Source organism: Microcebus murinus, chromosome 16 (assembly GCF_040939455.1).
Source record: "Microcebus murinus isolate Inina chromosome 16, M.murinus_Inina_mat1.0, whole genome shotgun sequence".
Lineage (NCBI taxonomy): Eukaryota > Metazoa > Chordata > Mammalia > Primates > Cheirogaleidae > Microcebus > Microcebus murinus.
The window spans coordinates 29,905,348-29,925,253 of record NC_134119.1 but is presented as its reverse complement, the minus strand read 5'-3'; the positions used below and the strand labels follow the sequence as shown (position 1 = coordinate 29,925,253).

The 19,906-nt window shown below is 38.6% G+C and overlaps 1 protein-coding gene across 4 annotated transcripts in view; it reads right to left on the bottom strand.

Annotated features, from left to right (window-relative positions):
- ASXL1 (ASXL transcriptional regulator 1) overlaps positions 1–19,906 on the bottom strand; it is a 63,267-nt gene that overhangs the window by 8,393 nt on the left and 34,968 nt on the right. For 2 of the 4 annotated variants that reach the window (XM_012754777.3, XM_076011023.1), the window contains 4 exons: positions 2,191–2,311; positions 2,018–2,115; positions 1,361–1,454; positions 722–874 (listed from right to left, as the gene is read on the bottom strand). In XM_012754777.3, coding sequence (XP_012610231.2) covers positions 722–874; positions 1,361–1,454; positions 2,018–2,115; positions 2,191–2,311 — 466 coding nt within the window. Of the gene's footprint in view, positions 1–721; positions 875–1,360; positions 1,455–1,693; positions 1,899–2,017; positions 2,116–2,190; positions 2,312–19,906 lie in introns of those variants that run through there. The other 2 variants (XM_076011024.1, XM_012754783.2) reach the window with 2 other exon arrangements.

The following is a 19,906-nucleotide window of genomic DNA, read 5'->3' as shown; positions in this document are numbered from 1 at the left end:
CTCACTAAGAATGGAGACCTATGAGACCATGGATTAAACACTGCTGATGAGCTGAAAAAGCAGTAAGACAGCAAACCTAGTCCCTGTTTGGGCAATGGTTTATTCTAATTTTCAGAAACAAAGGCTAGTCTTCTTAATGCTTTCATGTGGCACATCTACAAAAAAACCTCAGCATGTGGGCCATAAGAAATAAATCCTGAAATAGCAAACAGCACACTAGCATTGCAAAAACCCTACTTGGGAGTGAGAGGTGCACAGTATAAGCACTACTAAATTTGTTTGCATCCCCCAAATTCGACATATGCTTCCACTCAACATATTGATAAAAAGGGAGAATCCAATAGAGACTACAGATGTTGAGAACGAACATGGCAGGAAGCTACCAAAGAAAGAAAATGGATGCTGGAATTCTTCACTGAGAAGCTCAGAGGCAATTTTCACTCATTCAAACACCTGCTAAGCAGTATCAAGGCGGGCACAGGCTAGGCCCTACAGGGACATACAAGGATCAAAGAACTCTGCCTACAAGGAATTCTTTCACAGTATAGCAAAGATCTACACATGAAATAACCAAATGACAAGGTAAAAATAAACAAAAAATAGAGGGCCACCCAGGAAGTAAAAATAAACTAGTAAAGGAACTGTAATAGAAGACATCATCTCTCACTAGGCCTGCTGGGGCCCCCATTACAGGCAGAGAAACGAGTGCCAAGCCACTCACCTGTGGCCGGCTTCCGGAAGCCTCTCAGGAGCGGGGCAGGGTCCCGGGCGACCTCGGCCTGGCCACGAATAGCAGCGCTGCCCAGGGCCAGAGAGCCGCTGCTGCTGCTGGACGGGCTGCCGCTCTCGCCATCGGCGTGGCGGCCTGAGAACCCTGAAGGCACAGCATTCCACTGGTCAAAAGCATCACACGCCGCGCCCATGGCTCTCAGACAAGCTTACTTCTCCCAGTTCTCCCTGAGATGCTGCCAGCAATACTGGGGTGCTGCCATCTCCCAGCCTTGGGCTGACAGAAACCACCACCTCACAGTCTGGCTTTAAAATATCACTTTAAGAATGCCAAACCATGGTCGCCTTTATTTGTATAGCCCTACGCCTTTTACAAAGCACTGACACAATCATTTATTGTATGCTCACGATTGCCCTGGAAGGCCAAGAGGAGGGCACAGAGCTGAGCCCAGCACGAGAGCCTACACAGGCCTCACCACCACGCCTGCTGCCTACAGAGGGGCTGAGGTCTCCTCACTCTGACCCAACAGCTCTACTGGCATCACACTACTAGGTCAGAAACTGTGGACAGAAAGAGGCCAGGTCCCCAGGACCTGAGGAAAAAGCATCACAATCATGAGTTTACACATACCTGATGCAGATTCCACGTGGGCCCCGTTTACCTTCAGAGGAGTCAGGACAACTCGAGGCAGCATCACCCCAGTCTTTTTCTTCTGTTTGTTTGCCTGTGTTCCCAGAGGGAATAAAAAGAGAGCCCAAGTCATCTGCAGAGCCACAGCAGCACTCCCTGTTGATCTTATCTCTACCAACTCTCTTGTAAAACAGAGTTTGTATTCAACCAGGTCTGCCAGGTAATGCTGACAAGAGCACTGACTGCCAGTCACTGTACCAAGGATCACCCTGAGCTAAAAAGACTGTATTATTATCTCCATTTTACAAGTCAGGAATTTGCCCAAAGACTCACAGCTAGTAAGTGGCAGGGCTATCACTCAAACTGCTGAATTCCAAGCCCATGTTCTCTCCAGTCTGCACTGTACTGTACTTCTCCTCGGATGTTCACATGTGTATTACAAGAATGAAAGGAATCATCCAGCCATGGTAAAGAAAAAAAAAATGAATCACTCTCTGCTCTTAGAACTACAGCCACTTTTAAATGGCACTAACACAAGTAGAGACCAAACTTCTGTCTCTACTCTTCATCCACAGCTATCTGCAGGAGGAGGAAGAATCCCGTCCTGTGCCTACCACCATTCATCCTCCTGGCCTTATCTCCACCTTGCTTCTCTACCTGTGAGGAAGCTCTGTAGCTGTCCCTGGGATTGGAAAGAGGCCGGCTCTGAGATTCAGTAGAACAGGATGCATTTGAAGATGTTTCATCAAGAGATACTGGAGAGAGGAAAATAAAGGTTAGTTCCTAGCACCTGCTGTGGCTCCCTCGCCCACGCGGTCAAGGGTCCTTACCATCGTTTTCACCACTCACAGTGCTGGCTTCATTAGACCCACAGCTCTCCACATCAGCCGTGTCCTCTGGCTCCTCTCCCTCCGCTGCAGCTGGATTGCGAGACCACTGCAGGGCATCCTTCTGTGATAGCAAGGCATAATTCAGGTGAGCAAAACTCTACAAATCCTACAAGCATGGCGAGCATTCCTAAATTTGTAGGCTTCGGGTTTAGAATATTGATAAACTCCTATCCCTTTCTAACTGACCTCTTTTCTTAATAAGTTCTTTTCATAAATATATCATTAAGAAAGTTAGATATAATTTTGGATTTAATCATTCATTAAACATTTATAGGGTTCTTTCTATAAGCTACACTGCGCTAGTTCTGAGGAGGATGGGAATCAGAGCCCTACCCTCAGAGAGCTCAAATGAGTAGGGGAAAAAAATCAATTACAATACAAACAGCAACGGCAGTAAACAAAGAGCTGTAGCAGCCAAGAGGGTCACCTAACTCACTGAGTTGATGGAAAGCAGGAATGGGTATAGGGCGTGAATAGGGATCAATGAAGTAAGGCTTCCAAGAGGATGTGTTGCTTGAGCTGAGTTTTATTTTAAAGCTAGCTACAGAGCAGACGGGTCAGCAGTAAGGAAGTAAAAAGTTCTAGAGAGTGAGATGAGCAAATGTGAAAGAATATTCCAAACTCAGGGAAATCGTGATTTCAGTAGGGATGTGGGGAATTGGACATGCAGGAGGCTAGAGAGAGTGCAGGAGAGCAGATGATAAAGACACTGTGGGGAGGGATTAAGACTATGATTGTTCTGGAGTCTCTGAAGGATATTAATCAGGGGAATGATACGAGTTTTAGGAATTTCATTCTGGCAGTGAAAAATACTAAAGATCTAACCAAACTTAAACTGTGGCAACAAGGCTAGACTGGTGTAGAGGACAGCTTCATCCCAAATTTCATCTCCTAACAAAAGCTTCTTCCAACAAGCTTCGTTGTATTAATATATATAGTCTCAAAACTAAACTCCACCCACTCCCAAGGAGAACCTGTCTCACACCTCAACACTAGGAAGAAGTATGAATGAATACTGGGGGCTGAAGAAAGAAAGAGAAAAGTTGGGTTAGAAGAAAGGAATGTCTTTTTTTAAATAAAAATGTACCATAAATTTAAAAGGGGAACCCACAGAATGTAACTCAAATTTAATGGGTCCCTTGATCTACTACATTAAGGTTTCAATTTATCTTTATTAATTTTAGCCTTAAATTAATAAAAAAAAGAAAACAACTTTTTAGATCTTTATGTCTTTTCCCTACTAGATATCAAATGCAACCTCAGAATCAAAAGCTAAAGAATATTTTTATTATTAATCTTACAAGTATGCTTATTGACTGCCATGCTCTTAGAATAATGAAACAAATTTAATCTCTGAATTTTATGGACAAACTAAGAAAAAATACTCATTAATGAATTAAGGAAGTCTATTACATTGACAAAGTTGACCCCAAATCTGCAGTCCTGGCAAGAGTGTGGGAAAGTCATACATACACTGTTAGTGAAAGTAAAAATGGTATCAAAAAGTTCACGCACTACCCATAGGAGAGTAAACTGCTAGCAAAAACCTAAAAATATATATATAAACTTTTAATCCAATACTTCTAAGACTTATATAGGACATGAAAAGCATTAACTTTGACAAAGGAAAAAATTAAATAATTAAACTATATTAAAATGAAGATCTTCTATTCATCAAAAGACACCATTAACGGAATGAAAAGATAACGGTACCTACAAAGTTAGAGGAGATATCTGCAACCCTTATAACCAATGTAGAACCTGTATCTAGACAACATAAATCAATGAGAAAAAGCAACTCAGAAGAAAAATAAAAGATGTGAATTATGCACTGCACAAAAGAAGATATATCTAAATGGCCAACAGACACATGAAAGGGTATCCTCACTAACAATAAGGAAAATACAAAATAACACAAATTAAAATCACAGTGAGATACCACCACATCCACCAGAATGGCTAAAATTAAAGTTTGACAATACTAAGTAGCATTAATAAGGACGTGGAACAGGTACACTGAAAACTGATCCAACCATTTGAAAATACATGTTGGCATTATCTGGTACAGTTGAAGATACAAACATCCCCATGCCCCAGCAATTTCACTCCTAGGTTTGAACTCCCTTGAGAAGTGCATGCATACACATCAGGAGGCACAATCAGAATGTTCATGGACGCAGCATTTGTAACCTGGACTGTAAACAAACAGCGTGGCCATCAATAGAATCAATAAGTGGTAGTGTATTCAACAAAAGGATGATTATACAATAAAAAAATGAATGAAGATAAATGACTCTTAAAAACAAAATATTAAATGAAAGTCAGAAACAGAATGTATGCTGTGATGATTCCATTTGTAAACAGTTCAAAAACAGGCAAAACTAAACTATAGTTGTTAGGGAACAAACACAGGTAGGAAACAAGAAAGAAAAGCATGAAAATAACTTTCATAAGTCAGCACAGTAGTCACCTTTAGGGGGAAAAATGGGGCTGTGACTGGCAAGGAGCACGCAGTGGGCTCCTGGCTGTTGGCTATGTTCGGTGTCTTGACCTGAGTAGCAGTTACAAGGGTGTTCACTTTACAACAATTCATTAAGCTGAACATTGTGTCCCATGCATTTCACTGTATTATGCTGCTGTATCTTAAAAACTTTAAAAACAAAAAATAAAGTTTTCCCATCAACTAACACTACCATAGGCAGCCATTTAAAATACAACTGTAGAGTATTTAATGCCAGGAGAAATGCTAATGATACATACAGCTAGTGAATTAAGTAGTTAAATTCATACAATAATAATTTCATCACCCTTTTAAAAAATAAAAATCTGTGTGAATGTGTATGCATAGAAAAACATCAGTGAAATTCTTCTAAGTTGTTAGCCATCATCATCTCTAGGTGGTGGAGCTGTAAATGCTTTACAACTTTTTCTTTTTAATTGTGGGTGTTTTCTACAATGAACATGCATTTTTTGTGTGATCAAGATAATAACATTTAAAAAGAGAAATTAGGCCAGGCACGGTGGCTCAAACCTGTAATCCTAACACTTTGGGAGGCCGAGGCAGGAGGATTGCTTGAGTTCAGGAGTTCAAGACCAGCCTGAGCAACAACAGTGAGACCCCATCTCTACTATAAATAGAAAGAAATTAGCCAGGCACGGTGGCACGTGCCTGTAGTCCCAGCTGCTTGGGAGGCTGAGGCAGGAGGATTGCTTGAGCCCAGGAGTTTGAGGTCGCTGTGAGCTAGGCTGACGCGACAGCACTCTAGCCCAGGCAACAGAGTAAATTAGTTAAATCCTTTATCAACAGCTAAGTTAAAATAAACCTAGTGCTGATTACACATTCCATTAATTAAATAGAAACAGGGCCTTTCTGTCTGTAATTCAAACTGCCCTGTAGTTTCTAAAACTATACATTTTCAGTAAAAAGCAAACAGGAAAATGAAACTTTTAAGATAATAAAAGTGATTCTACATCTGCAATTTGTAAGATCATACAACCTTTCCATATAAACTCCAGAAGTCTGGTAACATTAACTTTTCATACATTAAGTCTAGAAGTTTGACAAAAAGGAAATAGGTTATAGAAAATGATAGGTGCCAGAAAATATGCCCTAGGACTCAAGATTTTAATTTATTGCAAGGATATTTTTCATCAAGAAGCTTTAAAAAAAATAAGTAATGGGTGATCTTTCACAGAATCCTAAATATTAAAAAGTGCTGTAAAAGACTTATTTTACTATTTTTTTTGTTTTTCTCCAGTTTTATTAAGGTATATCTGACAAAACAAAAATTGTATATATTCAAAGTGGACAATGTGATGATTTGATATATGTATACACTATGAAATAATCAAATTAATAAATACATCCATTACCACACAATTACCATGGGGAGGAGTGGTTTGAGGATCTACTCTCAGCAAATTTCAAAACATTATTTGGATATGTGAATATGAACTGCATACTAGATGGTAGTGTTAATGTTAAATTTCCTGAGTGACAAGCCAGGTGCACCTGCCTGTAGTCCCAGGTACTCGGGAGGCTGAGGCGGGGGAATCACTTGAGTCCAGGAGTTTGAGGCCAGCCTGAGCAGCATATCAAGACTTCTCAAAAAAAAAAAAAAAAAAAAAAAAAAAATTCCTGAGTATGATAACTTATTTTGCTTATGTCAGAGAATGAGCCTGGATCACATATACCTCCTCACATCCTTTCTCTTATTTTTAAAAAATTAAGGTATAATTTATTTACAGTGAAATGCACAGATCTTAAGTGTAGTGAGTTTTGACAAATACATATCAAGACGCATAGCATTTCCAACACCCCCAAGTTTCCTTGTGCCGCTTCCTAGTCAATCCCCACTCTGTACTACCTCTGCCCTCCCTCCACTAAGGCAATCGCTGTTCTGATTTCTATTGCTATAAATTACTTTTGCCTGTTCTTGGACTCATGTAAATGAATCATACGTATGTGCTCCTTCACATCTGGCTTCTTTCACTCAGTCTAATGTTTATGATACTCATCCGTGTGGCTGCATACCATACATCAGCAGTTTCACTATTTGTTACTACAGAGTAGTGTTGACATACAACCATTTGTTTATTCTCTTGTTGATGGACATTTGGGTTACTTCCAGAGTTTGACTATTATGAATAAAGTTATTATGAACATTCTTGTACAGGACCTTTCGTAGACATGCTTTGATTTCTCCTAGGTAATACCTAGGAGTAAAACTGCTGAATCGTAAGATGAATCAAAATTTAACTTTATTTTAAAAAAATGCCAAACAGATTTCCCAAGATTTACACTCCCAACAGCATTGTATGAGACTTACAGTTAATTCACTGATACTTGGTCAGTCTTACTTTAGCCATTCTAGTGGAAAGGTAATGGGATCTCATTGTGGTTTTAATTTTCATTTCCCTAGTGACTAAAGATTTTTAAGCATTTTTTTATGTGCTTATTGGCCATACTCATATCTACCTTTTGAAGTATTCAAGTCTTTCATCCATTTTTTAATTGAGTTATTTGTCTTTTTATAATTACAGTTGTAGGAATTCTTTATTCTGGACTCTTTCTGATATTGATCATGGGCATGTATTACTTTTACAAATACATTTTAAATATTTTTATTTGAGAATAAGTTCTGGCCGGTGTGCGTGGTGGCTCACATCTGTAATCCTAGCACTCTGGGAGGCTGAGACGGGTGGATTGCTCAAAGTTAGGACTTGTTTGAAATCAGCCTGAGCAAGAGTAAGACCCCGTCTCTACTAAAAAAAATAGAAAGAAATTAATCCGCCAACTAAAAGTATATAGAAAAAATTAGCCAGGTATGGTGGCGCATGCCTGTAGTCCCCGCTACTCAGGAGGCTGAGGCAGAAGGATTGCCTGAGCCCAGGAGTTTGAGGTTGCTGTGAGCTAGGCTGATGCCACAGCACTCTAGCCTGGGCAACAGAGTGAGACTCTATCTCAAAATAAAAAAAAAGGAAAAAAGAAAATAAGTTCAAATTTACAGAAAAGCTGCAAGAGTAAAATGGCACAAAGAAAACTTGCCATGTACTTTTTACCAATATTCACCTATTAATTAATGCAAGTATCTTTAAAATGCATAAGTATATTTGCTTGGCAAGGCAACTGGAAAAGAGGCCAGTGATGAATTTAAAAAAAAAAAAAAGCAACCATCAGTAATAAATATACCTAAATAAAATACTCTCCTATAAGTCAGAAGTTTTAAAAAATAAAAGGGGCCAGGCAAGGAGGCTTATGCCTGTCACCCCAGAGCTTTGGGAGGCCCAGGCAGGATGATCGCTTGAGGTCCAGAGTCTGACACCAGCCTGGGCAACACAGCAAGATCCCATTGCTATAAAAAATTTTCAAAAACAAAAAAAAATTAGCCAGGCATGTGGTACACACCTGTAGTCCCACCTCCTAGGGTAGGTGAGGTGGGAGAATTGTTTGAGCTCAGGAGTTCCAGGCTGTAGTGAATTGCCACTGCAGCCACTGGGTGACAGCCAGACCCTGTCTCTAAAAAAATAATAAAAGGCACTGTGAATGTAACAAGTCCCAGATCTGAATAAAACAGAATAATATTTAACTGATAAAGTTTAAACTACCCAAGATAACATTCTCAAATTTAAAAAATAAGCAAAATCTCAGGTATAGTTTTCCTTTATGAGTCTGATAAACCCTTCTTAAGAAATGACAACTGTCTTTTAGAAGGCTGATTTGAACACTATTTACTATATTTTTTTTTTTTTTTTGAGACAGAGTCTCGCTTTGTTGTCCAGGCTAGAGTGAGTGCCGTGGCATCAGCCTAGCTCACAGCAACCTCAATCTCCTGGGCTCAAGCGATCCTCCTGCCTCAGCCTCCTGAGTAGCTGGGACTACAGGCATGCACCACCATGCCTGGCTAATTTTATATATATATATATATATTAGTTGGCCAATTAATTTCTTTGTATTTATAGTAGAGATGGGGTCTCGCTCTTGCTCAGGCTGGTCTCGAACTCCTGACCTCGAGCAATTCGCCCGCCTCGGCCTCCCAGAGTGCTAGGATTACAGGTGTGAGCCACCACGCCCGGCCAATTTACTATATATTATTAAAAAGAACACACTTGGGAGGCTGAGGCTGGTGGATTGCTCGAGGTCAGGAGTTCGAAACCAGCCTGAGCAAGAGCAAGAGCAAGACCCCCTCTCTACTATAAATAGAAAGAAATTAATTGGCCAACTAATATATATAGAAAAACTTAGCCAGGCATGGTGGTGCATGCCTGTAGTCCCAGCTACTCGGAAGGCTGAGGCAGTAGGATCGCTTGAGCCTAGGAGTTTGAGGTTGCTGTGAGCTAGGCTGATGCCACGGCACTCACTCTAGCCTGGGCAACAAAATGAGACTCTGTCTCAAAAAAGAAAAAAGAAAAAAAAAAAAAAAAAAAAACACTGACCATTCAACAGTATACTAGAGTTCCTAACCAATCCATAATAAAAAGAAATAAGAGATTAGAAGAGACAAGAGTCACAATTTCAGACAGTACAATTATCCACATCGAAGATCCAAAAGACTCAGAATAATAAGAGAATTCCAGCCAGGTTGTAACATTCAAGATCACATTTTGAAAATCAATTGATCTTAACATCACAGCAATAACATCACCAATTAGAAAATGTAAAACAACAAAGAACACAAGTTACCTGGGGATACACTGCACAAAAGAAATATAATTATTTTATGAAGAAAACATAAAACTTTATTGAGAAAGGTTTAAAACCTAAATAAATGGAGAGCTACGTTCTTAAGATTCGAAATTGTAAAGATGGCAATTCTTCCCAAATTGATTTGTAGACTCAATTCAAACAAAATTCTCAACATGATTTTTTGTACAACTTGACTCTACATGGAAAAGCAAAGGGCCACAAATAACCAAAATACTCTTCAAAAGTAAGATGAAAGACTTGCTTTTCATAAGGCTCTAGTAATGAAATTAGATTAGAGGTTGCTAGGGGATAAGAGGAAGAGTGGGCAGGGCGTGGTGGCTCACGCCTGTAATCCTAGCAATCTGGGAGGGCGAGGCGGGCGGATTGCTGGAGGTCAGAAGTTCGAAACCAGCCTGAGCAAGAGCAAGACCCCATCTCTACTATAAATAGAAGGAAATTAATTGGCCAACTAATATATATTAAAAAAATTAGTCGGGCCTGGTGGCGCATGCCTGTAGTCCCAGCTACTCAGGAGGCTGAGGCAGAAGGATTGCTTGAGCCCAGGAGTTTGAGGTTGCTGTGAGCTAGGCTGACGCCATGGCACTCACTGTAGCCTGGGCAACAAAGTGAAACTCTGTCTCAAAAAAAAAAAAAAAAAAGAGGAAGAGTGAACGGGGACTTTGCTAAAAGGTACTGGGTTTCTTTTTGGAGTGATGAAAACGTTCTGCAATTAGATCATGGTGATGGTTGCTAACTTTAAGGAATATACTAACAGCTACTGAATTGTACAGTCTGTAAATTAAATCCCAATAAAAATGGGTAAAAAATGGCTTACGAAATTTAACTGACAGTTCTAAAAATGTGAATGAATTTACTCAAAGAAAAACACACAAAAACATTAAAGTGTACAGAAAGGTTATAGATTCAAAATCAAAACTGAACTTTGGAAAACTGGCTAAAATGATCCATTAATGATGTTTTAATTTTGTTATGTAAATCCTGAAGAAAAATTAAAACTAGTAATTTTCATGTATGCTTGACAAAAAGCTTCATTATTTTTATAAACACTTGACGTAAAAAAATTATATTGAATTTCAAATCCATTTGCATTATCACAAGCAATTTCACTATCACAGCTGTCAAAAAAAGAAAAGGAAGAACTGTTATTTAAATATTGAACACACTCTTGGAATATGGTTTAAAGAAAAGAAATTGCCTGAGTCTCATTAATGACAAGAAAGGAGTTTCCGGCCAGGCTTGGTGGCTCATGCCTATAATCCTAGCACTCTGGGAGGCCAAGGCAGGAGCATCGCTCAAGGTCAGGAGTTCAAGACCAGCCTGAGCAAGAGTGAGACCCCGTCTCCACTAAAAATAGAAAGAAATTAATTGACCAACTAAAAATATATAGAAAAAATTAGCCAGGTATGGTGGTGCATCCCTGTAGTCCCAGCTACTCGGGAGGCTGAGGCAGAAGGATTGCTTGAGCCCAGGAGTTTGAGGTTGCTGCGAGCTAGGCTGATACCACGGCACTCTAGCCCAGGCAACAGAGTGAGACTCTGTTTCAAAAAAAAAAGGAGTTTCCATCGACCAGAGATCAATTCTTGTCTGTAATTTGTCACCTACATCTGCAAGCAAAGTTTCTACTAATGGTGTCCATAGGCCCACAATCACTCATCTGAACCCTTGGGCCAGGTGTTTTAGAATATAGAATTTCTTGAATTTTAGAATGGTAATATAGTGCATATATTGTATATTACCACCACCAGCAACCCATAATCAAACACATTAATATTTTTTGAAATGAAATGTATATACATACCAAATGCAATAAATAGGTTAAATTAGCCTTGTCAGTCTAGATCAGAGTTTTGCTACCAGATGAGTTTAGGCAGGTCAGGTTTGATTATCAAATGAGTTGGGGAGAAAAACTTCAGTTTTCAAAATATTTTGGATTTCAGAATTGTTAATAAAGGATTACACACCTGTATAAGGCATGTGAAAAAACCATTGAAAAAACACAAAGAATTACAAATAGACATTTTAAGCATAAAACTTGATATGATCATAAAGAAGCATATTTCTCAAAAAAAATTTTTTTAAGATTTAGAAGTTTTGTAATTTTACTTTCCTCATCATAGTTATAAAATGTAAAGAATAAAAGTTAATGAAATATTTCACGAAGTCCCATAGAGAGAGGCTCCAAATCACACTTCCATTTCACCCAACCATGCCATAATATGAAAAGGTAAGGAAATAGTTCCCTAGATAAATTCTCACATATTTGCACATGGAGACTCCAAGTAAAAGGATGATTGTTGCAACAATGTTTGTAATAGCAAATGACTGGAAAATCTCTGTAATAGGGGACTGGATAAATAAAATGAGGTGTATTGATATGACACACTTTAAACATTAAAGAGAATAAAAATACACCTATATAAACAAACAGGCCACACACTTTTCATGAACACATATGAACAGGAAGATGCACATTAAATTAATAACAATGTTGCTACTGGGAAGAAACAAGGACCACAGGCCTAGGTGGCAGGTAGAAGGGTGAGGTTTGGCAAAGATGTCAAGGGTATTTCCCACTTTCTCTGCGCAAAAGGTTGAGGTTCCATATTTAAACATGGCAAAATAGAAGTTGGTTAAGGAGTATAAAAATTAAGTTAGAAGGAATAAGTACTAACATTTGATAGTAGAGAAATCATAGTTAAAAATAATTTATTGCATATTTCAAAATAATTAGAAGAATTGCAATGTTCCCAACACAAAGATAAATGTTTAAAGTGATAGATATCCCAATTATCCCATTACACATTGTATACATGTATCAAAATATCACATGAACCCCCACAAAATATGCATAACTGTTACATATCAATTAAATTTTTTTTTCTTTTTGGAAACAGAGCTCACTCCGTTGCCCCAGCTAGAATGCAGTGGTGTCATCATAGCTTACTGCTACCTCAAACTCCTGGGCTCAAGTGATCCTCCTGGCTCCAGCCTCCCAAGTAGCTGAGACTACAGACACATGTCACCATGCCCTAGCTAATTTTTTCTATTTTTAGTAAAGACAGGGTCTTGTTCTTGCTCAGGCTGGTCTCAAACTCCTGAGCTCAAGCAATCCTCCTGCCTTGGCCTCCCAGAGTGCTAGGATTACAGGTGTGAGCCACCATGCCTGGCCTCAATTAAAAATTTTTATAAATGTGATTTGTTGGGAGAGACAATAAACATGGCAAAACAAACACAGCTTCTCTGCATCCTCCTGAAATGTCATTATGATAGCTATAAGGAAATAATAAAGGTATAAATACACAAAGATAAAGGGGGAAGAAAAGGGCAGTAGATGAGGGATATCAACAGAAACATGGAAGATAGATAGTAGGAAGATAAGAAGTAATTGACTCAGCAAGGAGAGAAAGGTGAAGTCCAAGACTGCAGAGGGAAAAGCCCATAAAAAGCAAGCCAGTTCTGAAAAACCCCACAGGGGGAAGGGATTGGAGGTACCAGGAACCACTGCAGACAGAGGTGAGTCATGGGGCTAAGAAGAAGAGAACTGGTTTAAAGTCTAGACAAGAAGTTAGACCCCTCAAGTCTCCTCCTTGTCTTCACACAGAAAATATAGTCTTCTCCAGCTTCAAAAGAAAACAGATTTATATTCTGGTTAGACTGAACCAGAAAAGTTCTGGAATAGAAGAACTTATAATGAAAAATATCAGACAAGCCCAAACTGAGGAACTTTCTACAAAATAAATGGTCTGTACTTTTTTTTTTTTTTAATTAAGCCATAAAAGACAATGTTAGCCGAACTTTTCCAGATTAAAAGAGAGAGGCTTGACAACATATGCACCATCCAGGTCCTCAACCAGAATATTGTTTTATATTGGTATTAGAAAATAATAGGTATAATTTAAAGTATGCAGATTGGATAGTAAGTAGTACTATGTCAATTGTCTCATAATGATAACTGCAATGTTATTATGAAAGAGAATGTCCTTATTTTTAATAACTATTTAGAGATAAAGAGGCTTTATTGCCTGTATCATACTCCAGTCTAGAAGAAAAATAATTCATAGATAGAATAATAAATGTGATGTCTGAAATTATGTGAAAACTACAAGTTTGGTTTTTTTTTAAGTCAACTATATAACTGCTAAAGCAAAAAACTGGAAACAAAATTTAAAAGCCAATTCCATTTACAATAGCACCCAAAATAAAAAGACTTGAGAAAAACAAAATTTTAAAATGCTAGATTTGACTAACTTTTTGAAGACACAGAAATAGCTTTCAAATGAAAATTATTTTTATTTGAAAGTAAGAATCCAAGAAAATGAAAAGAGAAACAAGAGAAAAAAGAATCCAAAAAATGAAGACTATCAGTGAGCTGTGATAACTTCAAGCAGCCTAACATTTAGATAATCAGAGTATCTAATAAAAGGAAAAAGAGAGAAGACAGAAAACAATTTGAAAAAATGGCCAAAATTTCCCAAACTTGAAGCAAACCATAAACCCATATATTCAAGAATGTCACTGAATCATAAGCACAAGGAACATGAAGAAAACTACATATCATAGGAATATCATAATCAAATTGCACAAAACCAGTAATAAAGAGAAAATAATAAAAGCAACCAAAAAAGGGAGGGGGGAAGGCATGCTAAATACAAAAAACAAAGAGCAGATTTCTTGTTGGAAACAAGGCAAGTGAAAAGACAGTGGCACAACATCTTTGAAGTACTGACGGGTGTGTGTGTGTGTGGGGGGGGGAACCTGTCAGGTGTGTATTCTTAATCCAGCAAAAACATCTCTCAAAAACAAAGCCAGATGCAAAAGCTCACATATTCTATGATTCCATTTACATGAAATATCTAGAATAGGTAAATCCATGCAAATAGAAAGCAGAGACTGGTGTTTGCCAGAAGCTCATAAATTGGTGGAGAGAAAATGCTTAATGGATATGGGGTTCTCTTTTGATTTGATAAAGATGATATTTTGAAACCAGATAGAGATAGTGATTGCCCAACCCTGTTAAGGTACTACTTGTCACTTAATTGTTCACTTTAAAATGGTTAATTTTATGTTATGCGAATTTCACCTCAATCTTTTTTTTTTTTTTTGAGACAGAGTCTCACTCTGTTGCCCAGGCTAGAGTGAGTGCCATGGCGTCAGCCTAGCTCACAGCAACCTCAAACTCATGAGCTCAAGCAATCCTCCTGCCTCAGCCTCCCAAGTAGCTGGGACTACACGCATGCACCACCATGCCCGGCTAATGTTTTCTATATATATTAGTTGGCCAATTAATTTCTTTCTATTTATAGTAGAGATGGGGTCTTGCTTTTGCTCAGGCTGGTTTCGAACTCCTGACCTCCAGCAATCCATCCGCCTCCGCCTCCCAGAGTGCTAGGATTACAGGAGTGAGCCACCACGCCCGGCCACCTCAATCTTTAAAAAAGAAACAAACTATTGATTCATGGAACATGGATGAATTTTAAATGTATTTTTTTCTAAGTTAAAGAAACTGGACCCAAAAGGCTACATAATAGTAACTTTAGAAAACTATGTTTTCACTGGATACTATAAGGCTACAAACAAAAAGATCTATACACAAATACTGTACTAAAATTGCCAAATTTGTTTCACAACTAAGGAAACATGATAACTAAACACAATGTAGTATCCTGTACTCGGTATTGTAACAAAAAAAATAACAATGGAGGCCAGGCCGGTGGCTCATGCCTGTAATCCTAGCACTCTGGGAGGCCAAGGCTGGTGGATAGCTCAAGGTCAGGAGTTCAAGACCAGCCTGAGCAAGAGTGAGACCTCCCCCCTCCCCCCGCACCCCCCTCCACTAAAAATACAAAGAAATTAGCTGGACCACTAAAAATATACAGAAAAAATTAGCCAGGCATGGTGGCGCATTCCTGTAGTCCCAACTACTTGGAAGGCTGAGGCAGAAGGATTGCTTGAGCCCAGGAGTTTGAGGTTGCTGTGAGCAGGCTGACACCATGGCACTCACTCTAGCCCATGCAACAGAGTGAGACTGTCTAAAATAAATAAATAAACAAAATAACAGTAGAAAAACCAATGAAATCCAAAGTCTGTAGTTAATAGTGTTGTATCAATATTAATTTATCCTTTTTATTAATAAATGTACCATAATTATGTAACACTTTACATTGGGGGAAGCTGTCTAAAGGGTATACAGGAGCCAAGCACAGTGGCTCATGCCTATAATCTTAGCACTCTGGGAAGCCAAAGGCAGGAGGATTGCTTGAGTTCAGGAGTTGGAGACCAGTCTGAGCGAGACTGAGACCCCGCCTCCACTAAAAATAGAAAAAAATAGCTGGACAACTAAAAATAGAAAAAAATTAGCCAACTGTGGTGGTGCATGCCTACAGTCCCAGCTTCACAGGAGGCTGAGGTAGGAGGATTGCCTGAGCCCAGGAGTTTGAGGTTGCTATCTTTGCAACTCTCTTTTATAAATGTAAATTTATTTCTAAATTAACTTTGTTTTTGTTTTTTTTAATGCTAAACATGTATCCATCACACAACTTGTCCATTCCATGTCTCAGATTTTACCTAGGAGAAATGAAAACATACCCACACAAAGACTTGTGCATATATATTCATAACATCTTTATTTGTTATAGTCCAAAACTGGAAAACCCCAAACCAAAACTCACCTGTCCTTCAACAGGGGACTGGATTAAAAAATATAGTTATGTCCACATAATAGAATTCTGCTAAGTGAAAAAGAACTGCCATATATACATAATAGCAATGGATCAATCTCAAAATCAGCATACTGAGTGAAAAAAGCCATACACACATAGGAAAAAAACCATATATTGTTCTATCTATGTGAAATTATAGAATAAGCAAAGATAAATCCATAATGACAGAAAGCAAATAGTTGCATGGAGATGCAGTGAAGAGCAGAATGGACTGCAAAGAAGCACAAGGAAACTTTTTGAGGTGATGGAAATGTATGTTATCTTGCACCTGAAGTAGCAATTACATGAGTATATACATTTATGTCAATACTCATCACATTGGACACTTTAAATACACAGTGTATATGTAAACTATACCTCAATTTCACTGTATTTCACTTATTTAAATAAAGATGAAAATACTGAATACTGATCCAGACAAAGGTAGACCTAAGTACACTGAGAGAAGGTATCTGCTATCTACAAAGGAAAGAGGAAGGAGGACAGGGCACCAGTACACAGGAATGAATACCAAGTTAGGAAGAAGGGGTGTAAGGCACTGCTTTTTTCATTTGAAGATTAAAGCACTATTTGACTTTCTAATTTTATTTTTATCAAAAAATCAGGATCAAAGACTTGAAGAAACGTGTATCCATCATTCTCAACTCTGGGTGGTAGGCTCATAGTCATCTGTTATATTAATTTCTCTGTACTTTTTTATTTATAAAACTTTTTTCTAAATCTAGAGACTTGTTAATAGGAAAAACTGGGATATCAGCCATTTTTCAGATTTCTTATGTGTACCAGTTCTATTGCAAGAAAAATCACAACAAATTCCTCTCATTCCCATGTGTGCTGTGCCTCTTTGTCGTATGACATTGTAGCTCCTCTCAACAATCTTATTACTGCTCTTGGGACTTGCTTTGTGACCAATGGATTAATGCTAGTTTTCTCAACCCTGACACTCTTGGTATTTTGAGTCAGATTAATTCCTTGTTGTAGAGGTCCTGTGCATTCCAGGATGTTTAGTAGCCGTATCTGCCTGGCCGCATCCCTGGCTGTATCTACCTACTAGATGGCAGTAGCATCCTCCCCAGCCCAGTTGTGATAACTAAAGTCACCAGACTGCCAAATGTCTCCTGGGGACAAAACAGTCGTTGGTTGAGAACCACTGCTCTAATGGTATGCAAGCCAAGGCTTGAAAAGCACCTGCACACTGGGGCTTGTCACCTTGCTAACAAGAACCTTGTCACCACTACCCCACGTGAAGAGGCCTGAGTTAGTCTGCTAGATGATGTGACACATGTGGCAGTTTCCCCAAATACTCTAGGCAACAACCAGCCTATTGCCAGATAAGGGAGTGAGGCCATCCTACTACTATCCAGTGTGTTAGTGTTATACTGCTTCATAACAAATTATAATACCATAAACCTAGTGGCTTAAAACAACATACATTATCATCTCAAGTTTCCATGGATTCGAAGTCCAGGCAAATCTGCCCCAACTCAGGGTTTCAAAAGGTTCAAATCAAGGTGTCAACTGGGCTGTTTTCCTTTCTGGAGACTCAGTAATCTCTCCTAACCTCACATGCTTATTGGTAGAAAATAACTTCTTGCAATTGTAAGGACTAAGGTCATTTTCTTTTCTTTCTTTTTTTTTTCATCGAGACAGAGTCTCACTCAGTTGCCAGACTAGATTGAGTGCCGTGGTGTCAGCCTAGTTCATAGCAACCACAAACTCTTGGGCTCAAGCGATCCTTCTGCCTCAGCCTCCCAAGTAGCTGGGACTACAGGCATGCGCTACCATGCCCGGCTAATTTTTTCTATATCTTTTTAGTTGGCCAATTAATTTATTTCTATTTTTAGTAGAGATGGGGTCTTGCTTTTGCTCAGGTTGGTTTTGAACTCCTGACCTCGAGCAAACCACCCGCCTCAGCCTCCCAGAGTGCTAGGATTACAGGCGTGAGCCAACGCGCCTGGCCTAAGGTCACTTTCTTATTGTCAGCTAGAGCCTGCATTCAGCTCCCAGGGATCCCAACAGTTCTTGCTATGTGGTCCTCTCAAACATGGCAATTTACTTCTTCATAGCTAGCAAGAAAATTACTCACTTCTTCCATCTCTGACCTCTAGATAAAAGGGCTCACCTAATTGGGTCAACCCACGCAGGATAAGCTCTATTTGGATAACTTACAGTCAATTGACCAGAACCTTAATTACATCTACAGAAGCTCTTTATGTTTGGGTATCCTACAGGTTCCCACCCACACCAGGAAAAAAAAGATTATCAAGGGTGTGGGTTAATAGGAACCATCTTAGAAATCTGCCTAACACATTCAGCCACCAGCAGACAACAGAAAGAGCTCAGCCCTGATAATTTGAGCCAGTGTAGACCAGAAGAACAGCTCATCCAACATAAAGAATGGCAAGTTAAATAAACAAGATTTGTTTTAAAGCACCAAGTTTGAGGGTGGTTTGTTACACAGCAATGGCTAACTGATATAAAACACATAAAATACTTAGCGATACACTGGACGATCAAGAGAGGCTCAAGGATCTGGCAGAGGTATTTGTATTGATGGGGCCAGTATATGCAGAATGAAATGTATACACACACATTTTTAATCTAAAGATAAAACAAGAAACTAAGTTTCACTCGTTTAGTATATGAGTTGGACCTTTTCTCAATGCCTACATCAGTTTCTACATCATAGCCAGTATTCTGAAAATCACTCATTTGTTTTTATCTTTTTTTTACATGTCAACTTAGGTGATTAACATATTTTATTATCTAATTTTAACCAGGCCTAAAAATATTACAAAAAAAAGGCAGTTTAATCCATACCATGCTCGTGGATCGGTAGACTGAATATCATCAAAATGTCTATACTACCCAAACTGATCTACAGATTCAATGCAATACCTATTAAAATCCCATCAGCATTCTTCACAGATATAGAAAAAATAATTTTACGCTTCGTATGGAACCAAAGAAGACCCCGAATATCAAGAGCAATTCTAGGCAACAAAAACAAAATGGGAGGCATTAATATGCCAGATATCAAACTATACTACAAAGCTGTAGTAATTAAATCAATATGGTATTGGCACAAAAATAGGAATATTGACCAGTGGAACAGATGTGAGAATCCTGATATAAAACCATCCTCATATAGCCATCTAATCTTTGACAAAGCAGATAAAAATATATGCTGGGGAAAAGAATCCCTTTTCAATAAATGGTGCTGGGAAAACTGGATAGCCACCTGTAGAAGGCTAAAACAGGACCCACACCTTTCACCTCTCACAAAAACCAACTCATGCTGGATAACAGACTTAAACCTAAGGTATGAAACTATTAGAACTCTAGAGGAAAAAGTTGGAAACACTCTCCTAGACATCGGCCTGGGCAAAGAGTTTATGAAGAAGTCCCCAAAGGCAATCACAGCAGCAACAAAAATAAATAAATGGGACATGATCAAACTACAAAGTTTCTGCACAGCCAAAGAAATAGTCATGAAAGTAAACAGACAACCTACAGAATGGGAGAAAATTTTTGCATCCTATACATCCGATAAGGGACTGATAACTAGAATATACTTAGAACTCACAAAAATCAGGAAGAAAAAATCAAATAACCACATTAAAAAGTGGGCAAAGGACTTGAATAGAAACTTTTCTAAAGAAGACAGAAGAATGGCCAACATATGAAAAAATGCTCAACATCTCTAATCATCAGGGAAATGCAAATCAAA